General features: G+C 41.0%; 1 protein-coding gene across 2 annotated transcripts in view; it reads right to left on the bottom strand.

Moving 5' to 3' along the window:
• DYNC2H1 (dynein cytoplasmic 2 heavy chain 1) overlaps nt 1–23,211 on the bottom strand; it is a 299,368-nt gene that overhangs the window by 136,469 nt on the left and 139,688 nt on the right. For both annotated transcript variants that reach the window (XM_026505886.4, XM_026505887.4), the window contains 5 exons: nt 18,363–18,428; nt 16,606–16,656; nt 15,778–15,855; nt 11,666–11,797; nt 10,649–10,721 (listed from right to left, as the gene is read on the bottom strand). In XM_026505886.4, the coding sequence (XP_026361671.2) occupies nt 10,649–10,721; nt 11,666–11,797; nt 15,778–15,855; nt 16,606–16,656; nt 18,363–18,428 (400 nt within the window). The remainder of the gene's footprint in view (nt 1–10,648; nt 10,722–11,665; nt 11,798–15,777; nt 15,856–16,605; nt 16,657–18,362; nt 18,429–23,211) is intronic.

The raw sequence follows: 23,211 nt of genomic DNA, 5'->3' as shown, positions 1-23,211 counted from the left end.
TTCTAGAGGAGAACATAGGCAGCAACCTCTACGACATCGGCCAAAGCAACCTTTTTCATGATACATCCCCAAAGGCAAGAGAAACAAAAGACAAAATGAATTTATGGGACTTCATCAAGATTAAAAGTTTCTGCACAGCCAAGGAAACAGTCAGAAAAACTAAGAGGCAGCCCACGGAATGGGAGAAGATACTTGCAAATGACACTACAGATAAAGGACTGGTATCCAAGATCTACAAAGAACTTCTCAAAATCAATACACGAGAAACAAATAAACAAATCAAAAAATGGGCAGAAGATATGAACAGACACTTTTCCAATGAAGACATACAAATGGCTAACAGACACATGAAAAAATGTTCAAAATCATTAGCCATCAAGGAAATTCAAATCAAAACCACACTGAGATACCACCTTACGCCAGTTAGAATGGCAAAAATAGACAAGGCAAGAAACAACAATTGTTGGAGAGGATGTGGAGAAAGGGGATCCCTCCTACATTGTTGGTGGGAATGCAAGTTGGTACAGCCACTCTGGAAAACCGTGTGGAGGTCCCTTAAAAAGTTAAAAATTGAGCTACCCTATGATCCAGCCATTGCACTACTGGGTATTTACCCCAAAGATACAGACGTAGTGAAGAGAAGGGCCATATGCACCCCGATGTTCATAGCAGCAATGTCCACAATAGCTAAATCGTGGAAGGAGCCGAGATGCCCTGCAACAGATGACTGGATTAAGAAGTTGTGGTCCATATATACAATGGAATATTACTCAGCAATCAGAAAGAATGAGTTCTCAACATTTGCTACAACATGGATGGCACTGGAGGAGATAATGCTAAGTGAAATAAGTCAAGCAGGAAAGACAACTATCATATGATTTCTCTCATCTATGGAACATAAGAACTAGAATGATCAGTAGGGGAAGAAAGAGATAAAGAAAGGGGGGGTAATCAGAAGGGGGAATGAAACATGAGAGACTATGGACTATGAGAAACAAACTGAGGGCTACAGAGGGGAGGGGAGTGGGGGAATGGGATAGACCGGTGATGGGTAGTAAGGAGGGCACATATTGCATGGTGCACTGGGTGTTATACACAACTAATGAATCATCGAGCCTTACATCGAAAACCGGGGATGTACTGTATGGTGACTAACATAATATAATAAAAAATCATTATTAAAAAAAAAAAAACACATTCCATTTATTCAATACCTACTCTATGACAGGCATTATGCCAGTTATTTATTTTACACATAAGAAAACTAACAGTCAAAAGACTGAATGTATTGCCAAAGGTCACCCAGCAGCTGTTAACTGTTTTCAACATAATTCACCTGAATCTGAAACTCATAACTACAGAGTTCTATACAGACAAGAAACTGTAATTTTGCTATTATGTTCCAATCTCTTTTACTAAAATTTAAATGTTTCCATGATTAATGTATTTAGTAAAAGCCAAGCTAAAGAAGACCCACTTTAATTACTAATCAGAATATACTTGTTTGAACTGAGCTGAAAAGAGGAATATGACACAAGAATTGAAAAACAGATTAGCAGAAAGGAATAGAAGAGGCAAGCAAGGCGTCCCTAAAGCCCCAAAAGTAGAAATAGACAATATTGCACCTTAGAAATTCTAAAATCGCTGGAGAAAGACATTATTAAGGATTTCTGTAGCCAGCACTTTAAATATAAATTCAACACGCCTCCAGATGGGCCAAAGAAGGCCTTTCTAGGGAACCATGCTGAAGAGACTGACTCCACACCTGCTCCACTCCCCTCCACTCCTGACAACAGCAAGTCGTCAGGATGAGTAAGAACTCTCACAGGCAGAAGTATTCCTAATCCCCACTCAATCTGCCCCAGCTGCCTCGGAAAGTTGTCGAACTGCTTCTAAGGGCATATTGTATGAATTTTATTACCTAAGCTGATGTTGCTAACATCCATCCTGTTTTAAGACCTAATCAAAAAGCGTTCTTAAGTACTTGTGGCAATGTAATTAGACAGGCTCCCGTTCACTCATTCATTTATTCGTAAACTCAATAAACATTCTAGGCCAATTAAATGAACTGTCTGATATAGTATGCATCAAAAGTCTTAAAAATGTGTCTGGCCTTTGACTCAGTAATTGAGACTATAATAATTTAAGAAATAATTCTGGACGTGAATGCAGGAGCGGGTACCAAAGCCTCACTGTAGCTGTTGATAATAGTGAAAAACCTGGGGGAAAGGTCCTGAGGACTGAGTAATTTCTGACAGCCATACAATGGGCCTGAAGTCACAAGAATGGTGAGTCAAGTGATTATTTACTAAAAATCAGATTACTCAACTTACAACATGATTCCATAGCATACTACAGGCACATTCCTGTGCCCAGAAGGAATAGAAAGGTGTGCATTATAATGTTAAGAACGATTATCTCAGGACGATTGGACACAGGTGCTTCTACCTGTCTTCTCTGTCTTCTTGTAGAGTTCTACTTAAAGTTATTCTGTGATAAACGTCAGAGTATATGTGAAGATAGGTTCCTATAAAATAACTACCAACTGAACCATATGTTTTATTTGGAAATTATATGCCAATATAAAAGTTACTACATCATTTCTTTCTTTTTTTTTTAAAGATTTTATTTATTTAGTTGAGACAGAGAAAGGGAGAGAGAGAGAGTGCACAAGCAGGGAGGGTCAGACGGAGAGGGAGAGGGAGAAGCAGACTTCCCGCTGAGCAAGGAGACCGATGCGGGGCTTGATCCCAGGACCCTGACATCATGACCTGAGCTGAAGGCAAGACGCTTCACCAACTGAACAACCCAGGCGTCCCTAACACATCATTTCTTAAATTAACAAATACAGACTACAAACTCCATGAGGACAGGAATCCTGTCTGTTTTGTCATCATTCTATAGGCATACTCTTAGCATAAATTCAAGTATTCCTTCTAAAGTTAAAATTCCAAAGATAAACAAATGTTCATTAACTCATTTTATACATATTTCAAAGTAGTGGAACAGTCTAGATTAGAGAAAAAAGTTATGAGGAAATATACCATTTTATGATAAGTAATGTTCATGTTACTTGGAATTCCATGTTAGCCATTTTGCCCACAAAACTCCCAATAAAGTAAGCCCACTGCATTTTAGTTGAACTGATCTATACATACAATCATTGGTTTTATTAACCCAAGTACCTTTGACTCACTATATCACTAGAACCGATAGGGTGAATCATCCAAAACTATTCAATGAAATTGGAGAGCCACAGATGTTCACTGCATTGTGAATTATCACAGGATAAAACTACTGAAAAATCACTGGGATCTTAAATTTTGACCAGGCATTTGTAAAAGGTTATCATTTCTTTCAAAAGAAAAAAAAGAAAAAAATGAGTCAAAAGAAATAACTTACACCTTTACTGCATTTTATTTTACTCCGCTAAAATACCAAAATCATAAAAGAAGAAATAATTTACAGTTTAAAAAAGAAAGAATACCAATCCTGCACTTTTTAGGTATGTGAGTAAAGAAAGTAACAAATTAACATCTATTATAGGTGTTCAGTACAATAGATTCATTCTTCCTCACTCATCGCATCCTCCCCAACACGAGACGGACGAGCTGCCGGTGTACCAAGGTATACGTCCTTTATTAGCAGAAAGGACGACTCCAGACATGTACCACAAACATCAAGAGAAAGAAAGAAAGCTGACCACCACTATCAAAGCCAAGGTGCATCAACCAATTAAGTGGGAAGAAACGCTTCAGAAATGGAATAATACTCAAGCCGAGAAACGAACAAAACGTCCAGCGTTTTGTGGTAGGCAGAGTGCTACGTGCGTCAAGATTCCTAACCAAGGTGCTGCCGCGAAGGCACTCTGCTGGCACGTTACGGTTACGACCCTGAAACATCAGTCACCTCCGTGAGCCCAGCAGGCCAATCTCATGCCTTGGATCCTGAACAGCAGGTGAGCTTCTCCAGCTCAGGTCAGAGACGCAGCAGGAGAGAGCAGCAGGACAGATGAGGCGGACGGGAGAGCAGAGAGATCCAAGTCTGACAAAGAGCCCTTCTGCCCTTGCTGCCTGTGACCACGGAGGAAGGGGCCGCGAACCAAAGAACCCCAGCGGCCTCTCCAAGCTGAGGAGGGCTCCGGGACAGGAGGGAAGGAGGACCTCAATCCCACAAGGGATGCAGCTGCTTCTGTGAGGAGCCTGAAGGAGTCTGGAGAGGACTTCGTCGTCCCTGAGCCTCCTCCCGTCGAGCCTCATGGGGCCAACATCTGGATTTCGCTTTGTGTGACTCGGAGCGGGGAAGCCAGGCCAGCCCAGCAGGCCCCTGACCTCCAGAACCGTGAGACAGTACGCAGATGTCGTCTGAGGCTGCTACTTTGTGACGAGGTGTTACAGAGGCAACAGAAAATGAATATGCATGTCCTTATGTCCTTCTCCTTTCCCCCCAGACAGGACCCGACGAGACAGACGGAGCCGCGGAAGCCAGGCTTCCCGGATGGGACGCAGGCACGCATCAGGGAGGGGGCTCTGAAGCAGGAGGGCCGCCCGGCTCACACGGCCTCTTCCACAGAGGGCCTCCCCGCAGCTGCCGTGGCGCCTTCCAGGGCCCTGTGCCTGATAGCCTCGCACGCGCAGCCCAACTCCTGCTCGGAGCAGTTACTGAGGAGAGTCAACATTCGATTGGAACGACTCAGGTCCGAATATGAGCATCTGGTAACTGCTATTTTAAACAGTAATACAGCAGATGGGGCCAGTATATGAAAGCTTGGTTTGGAGGATTAAAGTGACATGTCTAAAAGTTTTGAGGACTGCCCTATCTTGAAACTGACACTACTTTCACAAACACATTTTTTAAGTTACTGTTTGAAAGTTTATAGATTATAAAAAGGATTGCTAAAACCTAATAAAAACCTTTCCATATGAATGATGCTTGAGAAATTACATTTGAAATCAAATCTTTAGAATTTGATTAAAAAGAGATAAGTGCTTGTCATTTTCAAGCAATTTGAATTTCTAAAACTTATTCATACACTAAAAACTCCAATTTTATATGAAAACTGTATTAATAAAACCATCTGACCAAATACAAAGTCATCCAGCCATATACCAGTATATATAACTTTCTCTTAAAAATAGGCAGAATATGATTTTAGAAGTATATTAAACTTTCAAAGCATTTGAATATGTGAATATCATGAGGTTTTTAGGTAATGCCATTAAACCTTAAATGTCATCTAACCTGGAGGTGCAACAGTACCATAGCAGAAGTATTCCAAAGAGTTGGTAGAAGGTCAAACTACAAAGTCACTAAGGAAGGTCACCTGCAATGTGGTACAAACAGGTACATTGTTAAAGACTACAGGAGTGAGGAAAGAATAGACACTGAACGGCCTCTCAGGAAATGGCCTTGTTCTACTGAAACTTGCACTGAGTTACAGAAGCAGACGATAAATATATGGATAAGCCAGAAACACATCAGATAGTATTGGGTCCTAAATAGGGACTTAAAACAGGCTGATGTGTTGGTGCTGTCTGGCGGCCTGGAAAGACCTCTCTGAAACGGCAATGTTATAAATTAACACCTGAATGTCACAGAGGAGAAGAAAGAAAGAAAGTTAAGAAAGGAAAGAAAGGAAGAAAGGAAGAAAAAGGATTCAACACATCCATGCAACACCTGGTGCTCCTCACAACAGGTGAGGTATGCAAGTGTAGAATCACTATATTGTACACCTGAAACCAATATAACACTGTATGTTAACTATACTTGAATTTTAAAACAATATTTTTTTCTAAAAAAAAAATGTATTAAAGGGAATAATAATATTTACTATTGGAGAACTAAGAACTATTAGGTCATTGGAAGATGTCCCTCTATTAAAAAAGTCTTCAGAAAAGAATCCCCAAAAAAGAGGACAGCACAGAGCAAATCGATGGTGCAAGGTGCTGAGGCTGTCTCGGCGCTGACGCCCAGGGGCAGGAGAGGATGGAACAGGATGGGGTCGGAGAGCCAAGCGGAGTCTCATCAGCTTATACACGGAATCTGGAGTTTATCCTAAGTGTTTTGAGAAGATTTTGGAGATCTTATGCAAAAACGGAGATGATTTGGTTTCAGTTTTTTAAAGACTACACAGCTGTACGAAGAGAACAGACTGGAAAGGAAGCGAGCGCTCAAGCAGGGAGACCAAATAAGATCAAACATTTCCACGCCTCAGTTCCAGAAGCTATTTAAGGCCTGAGGCACAGCCATAAACAACACAAATATGTGCCCTCATGTGGTTTATATTCTAGCTGGAGATCAGACAATTAATAACAATATGTCAGATGGTAGTCATCGTTACGGAGGAAAACAAACAAGGTAAAGGAGTAGGAGTATGTTATTTTATACACAGTACTCAGGGAAATCTTCACCGAAAAAAATGACATCTGAGCAGAGAAGTTGGGAAGATAATGGGGGAGGGAGAGAGCTCTCTTGGAACAAAGGACAGCAAGTGCAAAGGTCCTGAGATTGCAGAAACATGCTGGGGGTCTGGAAGAAGAGGAAAAAAGGGCTATCACAGTTGGGAAGGACTGGAAGAGGGTGGGAGTGGAAGGAGATGAGACCTCAGGGGGAACAAGGACCAGAAGACCTAAGACCCTTTAAGACACAGTAAGGACTCAGGAAGGATGAGGTGCCGTCACAAGACTTTGAACTGAGGAGCAATGCGACCTACCTGGTATTTTAAAGGCACGCCGGCTGCCACGTTGAGAATAAACTGGGAGTGGGGAAGCAACAAAGCCTGCAGAGCAGTCATCCTGCTTGTGAGAGAGTGGCTTAAACAAGGTGGGGAGATGGTGATGCAGGTGTGAGAAGCGGATGCTGAACATATGCTGAGGACAGAGCCAAAGCTGCGCAGTGACTGAGGTGAGAGAGGACAATCGTGTGCGTTCGGTTGGTAGCAAACGACACAAAGTAAACTAACTGAGAGCAAATTTTAGAGATGGAGCCAAAGAACTGGCCGGCCGATGGAGTGTGGGAAGTAAAGAACAAAGAGAAAGGTTTCTTCTGGGTTCTGGGTGTTTGGTTTGAGCAACTGAGTGGATACTGGTAGAGCTGAGTCCAAAGTTCTGTATTGGTCCTGTTAAATTTGCAAGACGACATCCATGTGAAAACATCAAATAAGCACTTGGATATATAAGTCTAGAATTCCAGGAGGAGGTCAGGGCTAAAAACAGGAGATCAAAGAGTCAGTCATTTACCGATGGCACTGCAAGCCAGGGACGGGGTGAGTTTACCTAAGGATGTAGTGGAAGGAAGAAGAGGCAACATTTCAAAGACATGCAGGAAAACGACAAGGAATAGCCTGAAAGGGCTGAGGACTGAAAGAAGAAACATAATCACCAAGAGAAGAAAGTAGACAACATTTAAAGGAAGAAGAAAGAGCAGCATTGCTGAGAGACGAAATAAGCCAGAAGCACAGAAGTCACTCACTGTTGGACGCCATAATACGGTGCAAGACCACCGCTGAATGTAATGAGAGCAAGCTCGTGGGACTGCAGGGACAGACACACAGACGGAGCGAGCAGGACACAGAAGCAGAGCTGAGGGACTGGGTTACTGCCGTCTCTCATGAGGGACACACTGCCCACACATCCTGCTGCAGAAGCAGCTAGAGAGGGGAACATCAGTAGGACAGGTGATACTAAGATCCACGTAAGGAGGTGAAGCTGCTGACAGAGAAGAAGATAATGGCAGGAATAAAACACAAAGGGGCATCGGGGTGGCCTTCCATAGAAGCAAGGCCGTCACTCATGTAACAAAAGGGGGAGTACAGCCACTTGGAAGATCTGATGATGACAAGTGCAGAACTCCTGTCTCACTGCTTCTATTTTCTCAAAAATGCTAGTAAAAGGCTATTGCCATCAGCCGACTTCCAAGAGCCAAATACAGGGACAGTTTTCATATTTATTAACTAAATACGCCTACCATACAGTTATTACTTACCATGTGTGTCCACACGTGGCAACATGTTAAATGTCTCAGTCACAAGTACGCTCCTGAGTATCTTTTAACATGGACACTAACATCTTTGTTCAAACACCTCATTTTCCACAATCAGAAGTTAGATACTTGTTACTCTTAGACTCTCAAAATGTGCTTTATACATGAATGATTCAACTACCAAACTACTTCAATATGAGAACCAGTTAAAGCACTTACACGTGAGCTCATCAGAATGGGTACCATTTGACTGGTACCAGCAGCTCTCCCCTCGTTTCTGGTGGCAGTCCCTCCCTCACCCAGGACTTCTTGGGGGCAAACTGCTGTTTCACGTATTTCTGGCAGGATTAGATGCGGAGGGGATCATGTCACCCAAGCCGAGCACAGTAGAGTCCTTCCTGGGATTCTGAAGGTGAGGCTAGGAGGGAAAGTTCTCTCTCATCATGAGCTTTAAATGCTCTCCCAGGAGGTCGGCAGCCTTATGCACAGAACACACACAAACCCCGACACTAAGGGCAACATACAGGCAGGAAAGAGAGAACAGGGACACAAAGATGGAGAGAGAGAAGAGGAGAGAGGGAAGAAAAGCGGAGGGAGAACGTGCAGAGCCAGACCAAGAAAGAGTCCACGAGACCTGCGGGCACAGAGGTCAGCCCTGCCTCCTCCTTTCTGAGTCCTGGTTCTAGCTCTTCCCGTTTCACCGCAATGACTCTGAGATGCACGTCCGCACTTGCAACCAGGACTGGGGGGGATAAACGTTCTGCCAGGCCTGAGTATGAACAGTCCCGCAGATAGGCAGCCCACCAGAGATGGACGGGGAGACACCCCCTCCTGCCTGAGGAGAGAAAGCCAAGCAGGTGCAGAGGCACCTCCTCAGACCCGCCAGCAGCCAACCGAGTGACGGGCCTGGCAGGCACCTCAGAACGCCTACACATGTGTGCACATGCGTGCTTGCCACAGGGTGAAACAGGAGACAGCCGTCATGTGTGGGCTGGGTGGAGAAGCCACAGCCGCCACGCAACACCTCACAGTGTGACCTGACATGGAAACAGGGTCACGCCAGACAGAATTACTGAGCTTCCGGTGTGGTCATACTGGGGCAGGGCCCTCCTGAGAAATCAGACATGGGAAGAAAGAGAATCGCAGGGAGAACGCCTGTAATTCGGATTCAGCAGCTGTAAGCCCAGCACGAGCAGACAGCCAGCAAACCACCGGAGTCCAGGGAGGGGCAAGGAGGGCTTCTGCTACAGGGTTCGGAGGGAGCAGGGCGCTGCGGAAACACCGACCTTGGACTTCCAGCCTCCAAAACCCAGAGACAACACATTACTGCTGCTTGCGGCCTCCTGGTCTGTGACACTCACGCAAGACCCAGGAAACTAACACATCCGGTGAGGGCGGGGACGGATGTGTGTATGGAGTGACTGTACCGAAGTGAGCACTTGCCAAAACTATCCCTCTAAACTGAGGGTTTAGTAAGAACACGAACTATGCAGCTGGCTTTGAATTCTGTCATTTACTAGCTGGGTGATTCCGTTTGCCCATCTTCAAATAGACATTTAGAAACAGCCCTCATCGTGCCACCCTGAGGATTAAAGGAGTGGATGAGCGCAGTGTATCGTGAGAGCAGTCTGAGTGTCAGCTGTCATCAGATCATCACCAACACCCGAGTTTACATGAGAGAGAGTGTTCACGAGAGAAAACTGAAGCTGGGACAATTTCTCAAAACAGGACCCGCTATAGTCAACACTAACAACTTTACAAGGTAACAGGAGAGCGATCACTCAGCAAAGATTTCCAGTGAGGAGCATGGAACACCCAGTATATTTTTTTTCAATTTCCTAAAATTCTTTGCTGAGCTTGTTTATATAAGAAATTGTAATTTAATGAAAACAAACTAATAAAAATTTTTTTTTAATTGCCACATAAAATTTCACAGATGAATAAAATGTTAAAAGAAATGGAGGATTTCTAAAAAAAAAATGTCAGCATACTCTTTTACTTATGCCAGATTTTTCACTTCCAAACTTCCTGTGGTTTAGAATAAAGATTCACTATTCTTGGATGACTCCATACTTCAACTAAAATACTTCACATAGTCTTTCCTTAACATAGTTTCTCCAAATTCTCTTGAGCAAATCAAAACACGGTATAGTTCATTTACAAATGAATAACTTTTCATTCTTTCTGATAAGACTGAGAGATTTTTAAAAAGGATTGCACAGATTGTAACCTAAGAGACAAACAAATCCTTCATTTTTTGTTGTAGAACAAAAATAATTCATTTTTAAGGCTTCCCCCCCTTCCCTGCAAGACTATGGCTACTTCTCTGTTCTACTTTAATTATCTAAGACAAACATTTGATTCCCTGCTTTAAAGTCCTAATTAAGAACAAATGTATAAATGTCTAAAGGACTGTCACCACAAAATAATTTAAACTTCAAACACCGTAACTAAATATAGGATTTCAACTATGCACCAGACTTATACAACATTAAGTACAGTCACATCCAACAACAGTTTTTTTTTTTTTTTTAAATTCAGCAGAGGTTTTAAGATAAGCAGAAAGAAGAAAAAGACCTTAGAACCTTCTCAGCTAAGGTCAACACAGAGTAAACGTCCAGGACGAACAAGGAGCTGCGGTCAGTGGCCGGGCCCCAGCCGCACTTACCCAGAGCTCTGCAGGCAAACAGAGCCATGGCGCTCTGCAGTCTGTCCGGTCTGAGGGCCTGCACCACCAGAACCTGCAAGCAGAGCGCAGGCAGTTCAAACAGCCGCTCAGGGCGGTGAGTTAGACAAATGTTTACTAACGTGTGTCAGCACCGATTGCTGCTCCACGACACTGACTTACACAAACTGCCACAAGAGGTATACACGAAACACGTGTTTACTAGTGAGAGTATTACTAAAATCCACGGATTTCCTCAAACTTCTCGTCAGCAGTCACCGTGAGCAAGTAACAGCCACGGGGTCAGCGGTGCCTTCAGTCTCTAACGAGGGGCCAGATGGCAGGTGAAAACAAGGGCACCTAAGTAACGCACTTCTGATGACAGGAGAACAGAGGCCCCAAAATCCTGCCTAAAATTTTCAAATCACTCTTCTTATGCTCAATTATGTATATACCTAGATGTTTAAGATCTCCAATAAAGCTTTTCTTAGTTTTCTTTCCTTCTTTTTTTTAAACCGCACTGGGTAAAGTGGCATTCAGCACGGAGACACAAGGACAGAAGCGCCAGCAGCCGAGGGAAGACATCCACATCAAGGGTCTCAGACCTGGATACCCGGCCCGGAGCCCCCACCAGCGCTCAGCCTCTGCCTGGAACCCATCAGCAGGTCCACTGGTCTGTTGGGATACAGAGTGGGGGAAAAGCCCTGTTCCTCACCCTGAAATCTCTTCCATAGACGCAGCCCAGGGAAGTGAGCGGAGAACCCGCACACATACAGGGGAGTGTCTTTCTCTAAGACTTGTCTCTGCGGCACAGTCACCCGCTGGGGGAGGCGAGGTGGGGGAGGTAAGTACAGCCACAGCGGGAGGCTCCCGACCAGCAACTCTGCCAGGGATGTCGAGGTCGGGGGTAAGGAGCACGAGCAGAGAGCCCTTCCCCACAGGAACACTAGTTGTTCCTGTAACATGGCTTCTGAATGACAACAGAAAGGTCAGATATTCTTAGGCAGTTAGATAACTCACCTGCTGAAATAAGGACACTTTCTTTGCCAGTATAGATGGAAACTCTTGCTCACACACTGAACTGTGATAGTAGGTCCGCCACAGAGCCACGTCGTCAAAGCAGAGGGTCTGGTACAGACTGGGGAGAGCGATCTAAAACACAGACATGACGCTGAGCGGTGAGCAACAAGCAGATCGAAGCACGTGGGTGCGCGTGCGACTGCAAGTAAACGGAAACCAGAAGTAGGAAGTGGAGGTGCTGGAGCATACAGTAGTTCTATTTTTACTTTTTTGAGGAATCTCCATAGTGTTTTTCATAATGGCTACACCAACTTTTATTCTCACCAATGGTACATGTTTTCCCTTTTCTCCATAAGCTCACCAGCACTTGTTATCACTTGTCTTTCCAATTACACCCATTCTAAGAGTTGTGAACTGATATCTTATTGTGATTTGATTTGCATTTCCCTAATGATTAATGATGTGGAGCACCTTTTTTGTGTATCTGTCGGCCATTTGTATGTCTTCTTCAGAAAAATGTCCGTTCAGGTCCTTTGCCCATTAAAAAACAATTTTTTTAGTATAATTTTTTGAATGTATATGTTACATTATTTTCAGATACACAACATAGTGATTCAAATGTCTAAACTATGCTGTGCTGACCACACGTGTAGCACCAGCTGCCCCCCGCCCCAGAACACTATCACAACACCACTGACTGCAGTCCCCGTGCTGTGCCTTTTACTCCCGTGACTCACTCGTCCTGCAACCGGAAGCCTGCCTCCCTCTCCCCTTCATGCACTTTGCCCATCCCCCCTTCCCTCTGGCAGCTTCTCTTCCAAACTTTTATCAACAGTGGGTTACAAGATCAGAAATGTAACCCTGTATAGACGGAGAACTTTTATGGAAATAATGGTGAGTCTGGAAGACCTGCATGTGTAGTACCAGAATGTCACATAACACAACCCTAGTCAAGGACTTAAGGGTGCTTCATCCAAGTAGCTATATTCATCTCCAAACAACCCATTATATTGTCCACATTTCATTATCTAAGTTAACCAAAATTAAACTTATACAGCAGAAAATTAAGTACATTTCACTTTAATTATTTTTAATAAGTGATCTAAGCCTATTAGAATCTAACACTTGATGGTAGTCTACTAAATTTAGTGGCAATTAGTGTACAAGGGCCTACTGCTACCAATTTATGCTACACGTTGTGCAAGCATGTTTTGGCCAGGAATCTGAGGCCATGAGGCGGCGTGCCGGTTTTCCGTTAGACTCTGGTCACGTCCCCAGGGCTGTACTCAGCGTGGCGCCAACCATATCACCCGCGAGTACTTATCAGACTCTGCAGTGCAGCTGTGCTCAGCGCAGGCTCTTCCTCTCAGAAAACATCTACATGTCCCTCCACGGGCACTGTGCTCCCCAGTCGTGGGCACTAAGGACATGACTAGCGAGGAAGACGACTGACAACAAAGCAGAACCTACTGACTTGACTCAACAGGACTCATGGAAACGGGCAGTCCAGAGTAGTGGGGAGCACGCAGTTTCCAATCCCTGAGAAGTGACAGCGCGCTGTGCCTGCTTTGCTCATCCGTCAGGTGAGGACAGTAGCAGCCGCTACCTCACCGGGTTGTTGAAAATACTCAGTGAGGTGATCGACTTTCCAGGTCTGCAGAATGCTGTGGACCCAGTAAGTCACCAGCAGTCACCAGTAATGGCGAGCTATTCTGGTGGGCTTTACTCTGTGCCACTGTCACGGGACAGCAGCTGTACAGAGCAGGGGAAGAAAGAAGAAACCTCCGGATGGATTCTGAGAGAAGTCTATTTGTCTTGTCTTTCGTTCCCCGCGATAGGACCTATGAGGCCTGACTTCAGACACAGAACCGCTGGCAGCTGGGCTTCTGAACCGTGTTTCTTCCCCAGGCCCACGCCCCTGTCCTCGGCACCCACCTCATACTCCGGAATGGGGGGGAGGGGAGCTGGGGAGTCGGGGAAGACAGAGAGAAAGAAAACCCTGTAGTTGGAAAATCGAGACACTGAAGGCTTCGACTTTGGTGTCAAAAGGCCTGAGCTGAAATCACAGCTCCAAAACTTCCCACCTGTCTGATCCTGGCTCAAATAGCCTCTCTTCACCTCGCGTCCCTCTTTTCTAAAACAGGCATAATTATGGCCTCATCAGCTTATTGTCATGATAAAGTAAGACAATACATGTATTTAATATGATTGCCTGGCACATAATGGATCTTCAACAGTATGTGTTAAATTAAAAAGAAACGTTAGGCTCATTCATTTAACTCACTACTACTGACTTTCATTTCTCATCAGTAAAAAGAGAATTTAATAATACGTCTTTTAGTGTTGGTTTGATAACTAAATAAGATAATTCACATAGAATCACTAAATTGTATGCCTGAAATTAATATTACACTATGTTAACCGTAATTTAAATAAAAACAAAAAAAAAATATGATCCACTACAAATGTTTTATAAACTGATAATAAAACATTAATGTGTATTATAAACCTCTTTTGAATAGGAAAGCTGTCTTCCCCAAATATTTTGCATTTCTTTACTTCACTAGGAATTAGCATGTGGGGGGGAAAAAGCATCATTACAATTTTTAGGTCACAAACATAAGATTTTTTCCCCCAAATGTGACTGAATATCCACTGTTCAAACAATAATTATTAATTTTCCCCCTTAGGAGTTCATAAGCCAGGTCTTATAACTGCATCAAAAGTGTTTCACCAGGTGACAAACTCCTAGAAAGAAGGAACAAAGACTTTTATGCATATGTGCTTTCCATTGTCAACCAGCATATTATAAATATTTAATAAATACTTTAACTCAATGGACTATATGAACAATGCAAAACTTACATCATCTATTTTGTCATTAGCCTGTCCACTCGTAACCTTAATTTGTGCAACCAAAAAGAGTACATAACAGAAAACTAACTATGCACCTGGAGCATCGTAGGCACTTACTGAATAACCAAAGGAACGTATGAGTCAGGTTTTGCACAAAACGTCAGGGACATCATGTTTCACAAGGCCCAGATTCTAATCTCAATGCACTTACAACCTAGAAGAGGCAGACACACTGTCTGACTCAGGAATGTTCAAGATATATGCCAACAGAAGAGACAGAAGTCCTCCAATGGGAAATGGATGTTTGACAGGTAAACACAGCCACAGGGCATTCCAGGTAGAGGGGTAACAACAGGAACCGTAAGTGCAAGAAACATGTGGGGATGGACTGGAGACAGAACAGAAGAGGTGAGCAAGGAGCAGGTCATGGGCTGTCTTATCTTTTATGCAAATGACGATGGACTTTATCCTGTGAGTGATAACGAGCCAGCTGAAGGTTTTATAGAGCGTAAAAAACTGAATTAGAAGCCAACTTTAAAACATAAAGGATCCAATGAAACAGAAAGATGTGAGATGAGAAGCAGAGGCTCTGCAGCAAAGCTCAGCGAATACTGAGAGTCAAACCCGGGGAGCAATGGCAGATGGAGGGGAGCTGCGGTGAGGGACAGCTCAAAGATGCATAAAAGCAGGAGAAACAGTCTGAATTTGAACCTCTTCAGCATCGCACTGCACTGCCTCTCCTCTCGTCACCAACCCTGAATTATCCTGTAAATAAGGCCTCCACAGTCCCCAGCAGATCTTTTGTTTACTTATGTTTCCATCCCCGCTGGATACATAGCACAGAATCTCCATATATATGGAGATATATATATGGATTAGTTAGCTCTAACTGGAACAAGGTTCTTTTCAAGTTGGAGCGAGGGTGACAGGGCAGACGAGAAATAAAGTTACAGACAAAGAAGATAAATAAATAAATAAATAAATAAATAAATAAATATATATATATATATATATAGGATATATATTACATATGTGATAACATATATATATATATATGTTGAATCAAAGATTTAATTTAGGATTAAAGGACTCATCAGAATAGAATAATTCTTTGACACCCTTTTACCCAGGGATTTGACGGCATATTCACAGCAGTATCAACACTAAGTATGAGTAGGGAGCAGGTAAAAAATCAACAGGTAACTCAAACACAGAAGAAGCTTAAACATCCCCCGCGGTAGGAAAGTCACAAATACCTTCAGTGTCGCCACTGCCCAGCTTCGCTCCTGGTCTATCCACGACGGGAGCTGGTCACGGATCCTTTGCTGAGAGTCCTTTGTGAGAGCAATTATTCTCTTTGGTATATGTGGTAAAATTCAAACTTAGAAAAAATAACAAGTGACTAGCTAATTTTACAAGGACTAATTTGAAAAGCTCATTTTATTTTACTATTGTAAAATTCTACGTAACAAGGTATAGATAACCATGTGCACAAATGTTGCATTCATTTTCATTGTGCATAACCTTTTATGAAACTTCAGAAAGATGTAATAAATTGTAATAAATAACTGCCATAAATTTTACATTATTTTTAATAATATCTTGCATTTCAGACATAATCTAGATTTTGCATTACAGTTTGGGTATGCTGCTTTGAAGAAAAATATTATTCATTCCAAGTTCAAATAGAAAATTAGAGAAAAAGATAAATCTGAATGAAGTTATCAAAAATTTAAAATAAATTTTAAACTTCAGTTATATGAGAGTTTTCCTAGTCATAACACAAATTTTATTTTTTCAGGATTATATAAAGTGTTCTTGGAATATAACATATACTGAAAGAAACTGTATTAGTTTCTTAGTATCTAATTAGCATTATTCTCATAAGAATATATGTCTTTAAGGACAAAAAATTTTATTTAGGTCCATTTTACAGTACGATAGTAGAGGCAAGGATATATTCCTCTAGTTAAAGTATAATTTCAACAATACTTTAAAATTCCTCTGAAGCAACTAACATCTCATGAAGTCAAAGCCAGAACTATTTTCCCTAAGAGTGAAATAATTTTTTTATTTTTACTTACAGCTTTCCGCAACATGTCTCCAACAACCACACCTGTAAACGTATCCCATTCCTATCGAATAAAAATACGAATAAACAAAAAATATAAATATACTAACCAGTTAACTGAGTTTTCTCAATTTCCCTATACAATGACTTACAGTGCAGCTTTCTAAGGACATGGAAAAAAAATAAAACCCATGTCACATCTTCCCACCTCTGGTACAACATTAACATCAAGAATGAGTTCATGTACCAACATAACACATTCCTATGCAAACTACGAGAAATAATTTTATTAAAGCAAAAAACGTAAATACAATTTCTCTCCCTATATAATGTTTCGACATCTAAAAATTTCTATGTCATGTTCAGGCAGGATTTGTCTTAATTTGTCCCATTACATGCCATTTTTCACTAACAGATAAACAATAAAGTGCACCAAAAATTTAAAAATTGTGTATGCTGGGAAAACATAGAGAAAAGTACTTCCACTGATATCTTTTCCAACAGATTAGGAGAAGACTGCCACTATTCACTTTTTAAATTAATCCACAGAATCATGACTGATCCAAGGTTATAGAATCTAGTGCTCCAAGAAAATCTCTGTCTTCACCCTGACCTCCCCCAGATAATAATGGGCACTGTCATATTCTTTGTTTCATACTGGTCGGCAAATAAAGAAAAAAACATACAAAATTTGAGAGCAATATAGAAAAAAAAAATTACTTCCTGCCTCCACCCAGCATGACCACTCACTTCTCTTACTGAAATTACAGTCACAATAGAATAGAAATGATTACTCTTACTAAGGTGGGAGTCAGAGAAAAATGTTCTCCTTTCCCTATATTTACGTACACTCCAACAGGGAAAAGTAGGGAATATTAAATCTTACACAGTGTGGAACGTACTGATCTTGGTAAAAAACATGATACAGGAGGAAGGAAAGGCATCAAAGGTAATGGTAGAAATAAAAGGAGCCAAATTAACAAATTCAGGAGAAACAATACAAGTCAGCCAGAGCACGTGGAATTAGAAACAAAGACAGAAAACAGGCATAGGGAAAGGTCTGTATTCTTTCAAGTATTCAAACAAAGAGAATCCAGGACATGGAATCTGACCAAGCAGAGGTGAAGGTTACTTACTAGGTCAAAGTTGCACTGTCCATACACTATTCTCTCCCACCCCGTACTCTAGTCTCACTTGATGATAATGGCATCATAACCAGAAAATCATCTACAAATAATTTGTTTTGAAATATTAGAAGCACAACAGAGATGGATTAGTTAGCTCTAAATGGAACAAGGTTCCTTTCAAGTTGGAGAGGGTGACAGGGCAGACGAGAAATAAAGTTACAGACAAAGAAGATAAATTACACGTAAAAAAGACTAACATAAGGCTTCGGGCTCCAGGCAGCTTCTGATGCTGACTCGGAGCAAGTCAGCGAAGGGAATACAGAAGGCGGCTATATACCCCGACTGTCTCACTTCGCATGCGCGCCAGCTGCACCGCCTGCACAAGGAAGACAAGCAGGGGACTGCGGTTCAGAACGGTCCAGAAGCACTGTGGTAAGTCACTCTGCCTGACCGTCCCTTCTGAGTACTGGGCTTACCCAGAGGGGAGAAATAGAAATCAGCGTCTTACACCAAATTCCTAACTTAGTAAAAAATTAATAGGTTCATAGATAATTTGCAGACTAAATTTCGGCTCTAACCCTAAATCTGCCCATTACCAAACTTCTATGTAACTCTAACATTCTCCTCCTTTAGTCCCACTTACATTTTCTTGAAAAAGCTCAGGATGCATGCCTCGGACAAAATGCAAAGCGAACATCAACTGATCAGCCTGAAAAGAATAACAGATGTTATCTTGCGGTTTCTAAATTTGTGTTTTTTAAAAAGCATAGTCCTGAATATCAGTTCACAAAACCGGTGTTCTTTCAATTATCTACTTTTACCAACATAAGAAATGACTATTCAGGTGGTACCTACACAGAACACCACTTCCAACTTGTGGGGGGGATGGACAGAGAAAGTAGTACCTAGAGCTTTAGAGAAAATGCTGAAGATTGGTCATTAGATACATCTCATTTAAAAAATGTAAGTTTATTTAGCTGAAATCCAAATTTGAGGTCTGAATTAGCCGTTACCAAGAAGATCAACCTCCTGCACTAGGAATCTTCAATTTGTCATTGTGTATGCTTACATGATCCAGAACATTCTATATGCCCCTAAATCAAGACATTTCATTTCTAGAAAGTTAAGCAAAGGGATGATGACTGTATTCATAGATATGACATGAGGATATTTAATACAAGATTTTTTATTATGGAGGAAAAACTGAAACAACCTAAGTGTTCAAAAGTTTATCATAAATAATATTCAAATCAATATATACAGCATAGCCCATACTATGGAAGGAGGAGCAATATGTTTATATAAACATATATGGATATATATCTGCAGAAAAACTTGGAAAGCTGGTATCAATTTTCATCAGTGATTTATTTTTATAACTATAGGTTATTTTTGGTTTCTTCTTTTTCTCTTCAGTCTATTTTGTAAATTTTCTAAAATATGCTTATCTCATTTCTGTTAAAAAACACAGTCAATGTTTATTAACAACAACAAAAACCCATCTACTCAAGCACCATCTTTCCCACCAGTGTATAATTTAATCATTTTCTTTGGCTTCTCCCACACGGTACACAATGCTTTACATCTAGTAGGTGCTTATGATTGTAGGTCTGCACATGGAGTAACTGTAGAGGCTAAAGATGACCAGCACGTGACCCCTCTATTGGAAAGATTCAGTGTCTTGAATATTACACTACAGAAGAATAATTTTCTTTATAAAAGTATGTATATAGCAAGTACTCGACAAATGCTTATTAAGTGAATAAATAAAAACCATGTGTTTTTCAACCATAACATAGTCAATGACTAAAAAAACCCAAAACCAAAAACAAAAAAAAGTTCTCAAAGTAGAAAAACTTTAAGCAGATGGCCACCGCTCAGGTGTGGAAAAAAGTTACAATCAACTACCATGTGTATGAAATAACTCCCATGTGACTTAGAAATATAAAAAGCAAGACATGCCATCTGGGGAGATGTGCAGTGTTCTTAGGTCTCAGAAAGTAAAAATTCAGATTTGGGGTTGAATGGTGACTGGCTATATAAGCCACTAAGATGCTTAATTTACACATCAATGGATATTTAAAATGCATCCTCCATTTAAAGTAAAGAAATAAGGATTAAGGTAATATATACACACAAATTCACTCACGGTATTATTTATCTTAGCCATTTCTTCCTTTGACCTAAGGAAAAATAATGCAGTCTCCAGGGTTAATGAAGAAAAGGCAAGGCCCTGCCACTCTGATTCTCAGATTAGCCGCTGCAGTCAGTGAGCTAACTGTTGATTATTACAGAGGCCAGGCCCCAAAATGTCGGCAAAAAATAAGCCACATAATATACAGTCAATAAATGGATAATGGTGGCTCCCCTTCTCTCTGTGTTCTGGTCCCAGACGACATCATGGCCTTAGGGATAAACGTATAATCACAGCTGAGCCAACCCCATGATATCCTTCACAGATAATGGCATAAGGTACCATGGCCTAAACCAGGCTCACCAGGATCTCTGTCGATGGTTTTCCCCACCGAAGATGGCCGAGGAAGCTGTCGCTGGCAGCCATCTGGTGGCCAGCTCTACCAATGAATCCTCTTAGCAATAAGTATTTAATAATAATATTATAATAAAGAACAATTATGACTCAAAAATACTCCTAAAAATACAATTTGCTGTGAGAACACATTATTTGCAAATAAACTGAAGTCAAATTAAGAAGGAATAAATCAAGCTTATGGACGGTCTAAACACTTACTTCAAACAATAACAACAAAAAACCTGTCAATATCCAGTTGAGAAAATATTTTGTACCTCTTAAGTCCTTGATCTGCACTGCTCATCAGATCAGAAAATTTAGGTGTTTTAGTTGAATGTCAATTTATCTCATTACACTTAGGTCCTATTACAAAATTCTTTAATATCGAGGGGATATATAATAAGCAGAGTCTCAACTGATCATCGACATAATTAGATGAAGAAAAATCCTGAGAGACAACCATACAGTATAGATCAGCCACACATTCCATCCTCCATCATCACATACGCTCATCAATGTTTACAAAGGGTAAAACCATTAGTACGGATTCCTATGAGATACGGAAATCCTAAAGTCCACTTCTTAGCTGGGATGCAGTTCACTTTTCCAGACGCAACAATTTTGTCTCACTCACACCCTATCAGCCTAAGTCTCCGGCACCAAGCAGAGTGGGTTTAAACTCTAGTTCCCCATCCACCACATCTGAATAGCCTACAGACAGGTGCTAGCTCTAAATCCTGATCTCCTCCTTTCCAGAACGGGACTGTTGTAGGAATTAAATAACAACGCACGTAAGGTAGTTGCACAGTGCCTGGAACACTGGAAGGGGACGGATATAACCAGCCGCTTACAGTAACCTGATATACTACATAATAGTGCATTGAAGAGGAAATTTACCTTAAAAATAGTCTATAAACCTCATGATTCTCAGAGACTAAGAAGCAGTAGAAAGAATAAGAAATCTGTTCCTTTTACTGGTGCTCTACTCTACTCATCGCTGTCAGTACGTTCGAGGCAAGTGTAAAACCCATGTTGCCGCGTGAAGCCTGCACAGAGCTCGAGTACTCGCCTTTGTGCTTCACGCTAAGTCACGCATCCTAATGAACGAGCCTATGCAATCCAGCTCTACTTACAGAAAGTCTAAAGGGTTAGATATAATGCTAAGTTTCCAAATCTCCTAAGCAGAAGAAAATGATCCAAATTATCAGGATTCGTTTTAATAGCAACACGTTACAAAATTTATAAACATCCAATCAGAGAACTTCCACTTTTCTGTTAAAAGAAAACATACTTTGACAGAAAAAAATACCAGAATCCAAATTAAATGATTTGTTGGATAAATACAATCCCGAGACGCTGTTATTTTATTTTTAAAATGTATGATTCATCTGTATTTTACTCAACTAGCAAATTCCTTCGAAGAGGGAGGTGAGGTGAGCTCTTCATACCTCCCCACACAGTCTTGCTGCCGCACATCAGAGCTCTCTTAGGGAACACTTCCACGAGGAAGGGCAAGCACTCAGAGTATATGCTCTCCATACCCTCTTTCCAGCCCTTTTCTCTACTCTCATCCAATATACGTGGAAATTATTTAATACTCCAACAGCAACTTCCACTATTTTGTATCTATTCCAAATGATAAACTGGGAAGAAGAAATGATATGGAGAAGCACTAACTTGTACACAGTTCCATTATATTCATAAGTTTTGGGGAACTAAATATGCTACTTATCCTACCCAAACAACTTAGGTTACTGAAATAAACACTTTTGATCTCTTGGAAAAAAAGAAGAATGGCAGAGCCAATAAGCTCAAGTGAAACTGCTCAACAGCTTTCTCCATTTGGCTTAGTTTATTAAAAGTCTAAATATTCTGCTACAAAACAAGTCAATCATTTTTTGTTGCAGGTCAAGTTGCTTTCCCTTGGGTGTGATGTGAATACTAATAACCAGCCTCTGTTTCAGGGTCTCTCACTGTCTCTCTGTCTGTTACCAACACAACAGCAACATCAGCAAGAGAAACCGCCAGGCATTGTAATGGGAAGCTGACTGCTAAAAATCCAAAAACCTTTTGCTAAAATATGAAATCGGTTCCATCCTAATTCAGATTATAATGCTAAATCTTGAGAAATGTACCTCATTGCTTTACAATTAATATGATTTCCAAATTGTTATTCAACACTGAAACTCCATGGAATGCTGAATTCACACCAAATAAATTTAATATTACTGATAGAGAAATGAGAATATTAGAAACCAGATATTCCATCACCAATTAAAATATGTCTTAAGAATTATACATGACAGCTTTTTAAAAGCGAGTGTAATTGTTCACAACAGAAAAGTATTTCTCAAGACAGGCAATAAAAAACCACTTGGGCACTACACTGTCGAGGGTGTTCAACCTTCCAAGCTCTCCCCTCGTGCAATAAACCGCTGGCTGGAGCCTCACTTCCATGTCTTATTACAGGAAGTGACCCTAACTAACCTTCACTGATAGATTAAATTGTCTTGACACTGAACATGTGACAGATCTTCCCCTAATTACATCACAAAATGTACGACATAAGGATTTAAATCTCATCAGTAAATATAAGATATTACTAAAAATGAAAGAGAATACATAAGCAGAGTCACAAACATATAGGTCAGAAACATGAAATTCCTAATCAGCTACTAATCTTTGGAGTGAATATGAAAGTTTGTATTATCTTTCCACTGAAACATTTTTCAAGAATATTTATAACGTATCTAGTCTCATAAGGATTTAGGTGGCACCTTAAAGTAAGTGCAGGTCCGTGATAATCACAGACTATTTTAGTACATAGGTCTTGAAAAGAAAGTAAAAAAAGCATTAAATATATTATTAGGAGAGTGATCGAAATGCAACTTTGCAACTCTAATATATTCGCTAGAAAAATAAGGAGGATTAAAGCTACATTCAAAAGCTAATCATAAAAATT

Source organism: Ursus arctos, unplaced genomic scaffold, assembly GCF_023065955.2.
Source record: "Ursus arctos isolate Adak ecotype North America unplaced genomic scaffold, UrsArc2.0 scaffold_22, whole genome shotgun sequence".
NCBI lineage: Eukaryota > Metazoa > Chordata > Mammalia > Carnivora > Ursidae > Ursus > Ursus arctos.
This window is presented reverse-complemented; position numbering and strand designations above follow the sequence as displayed.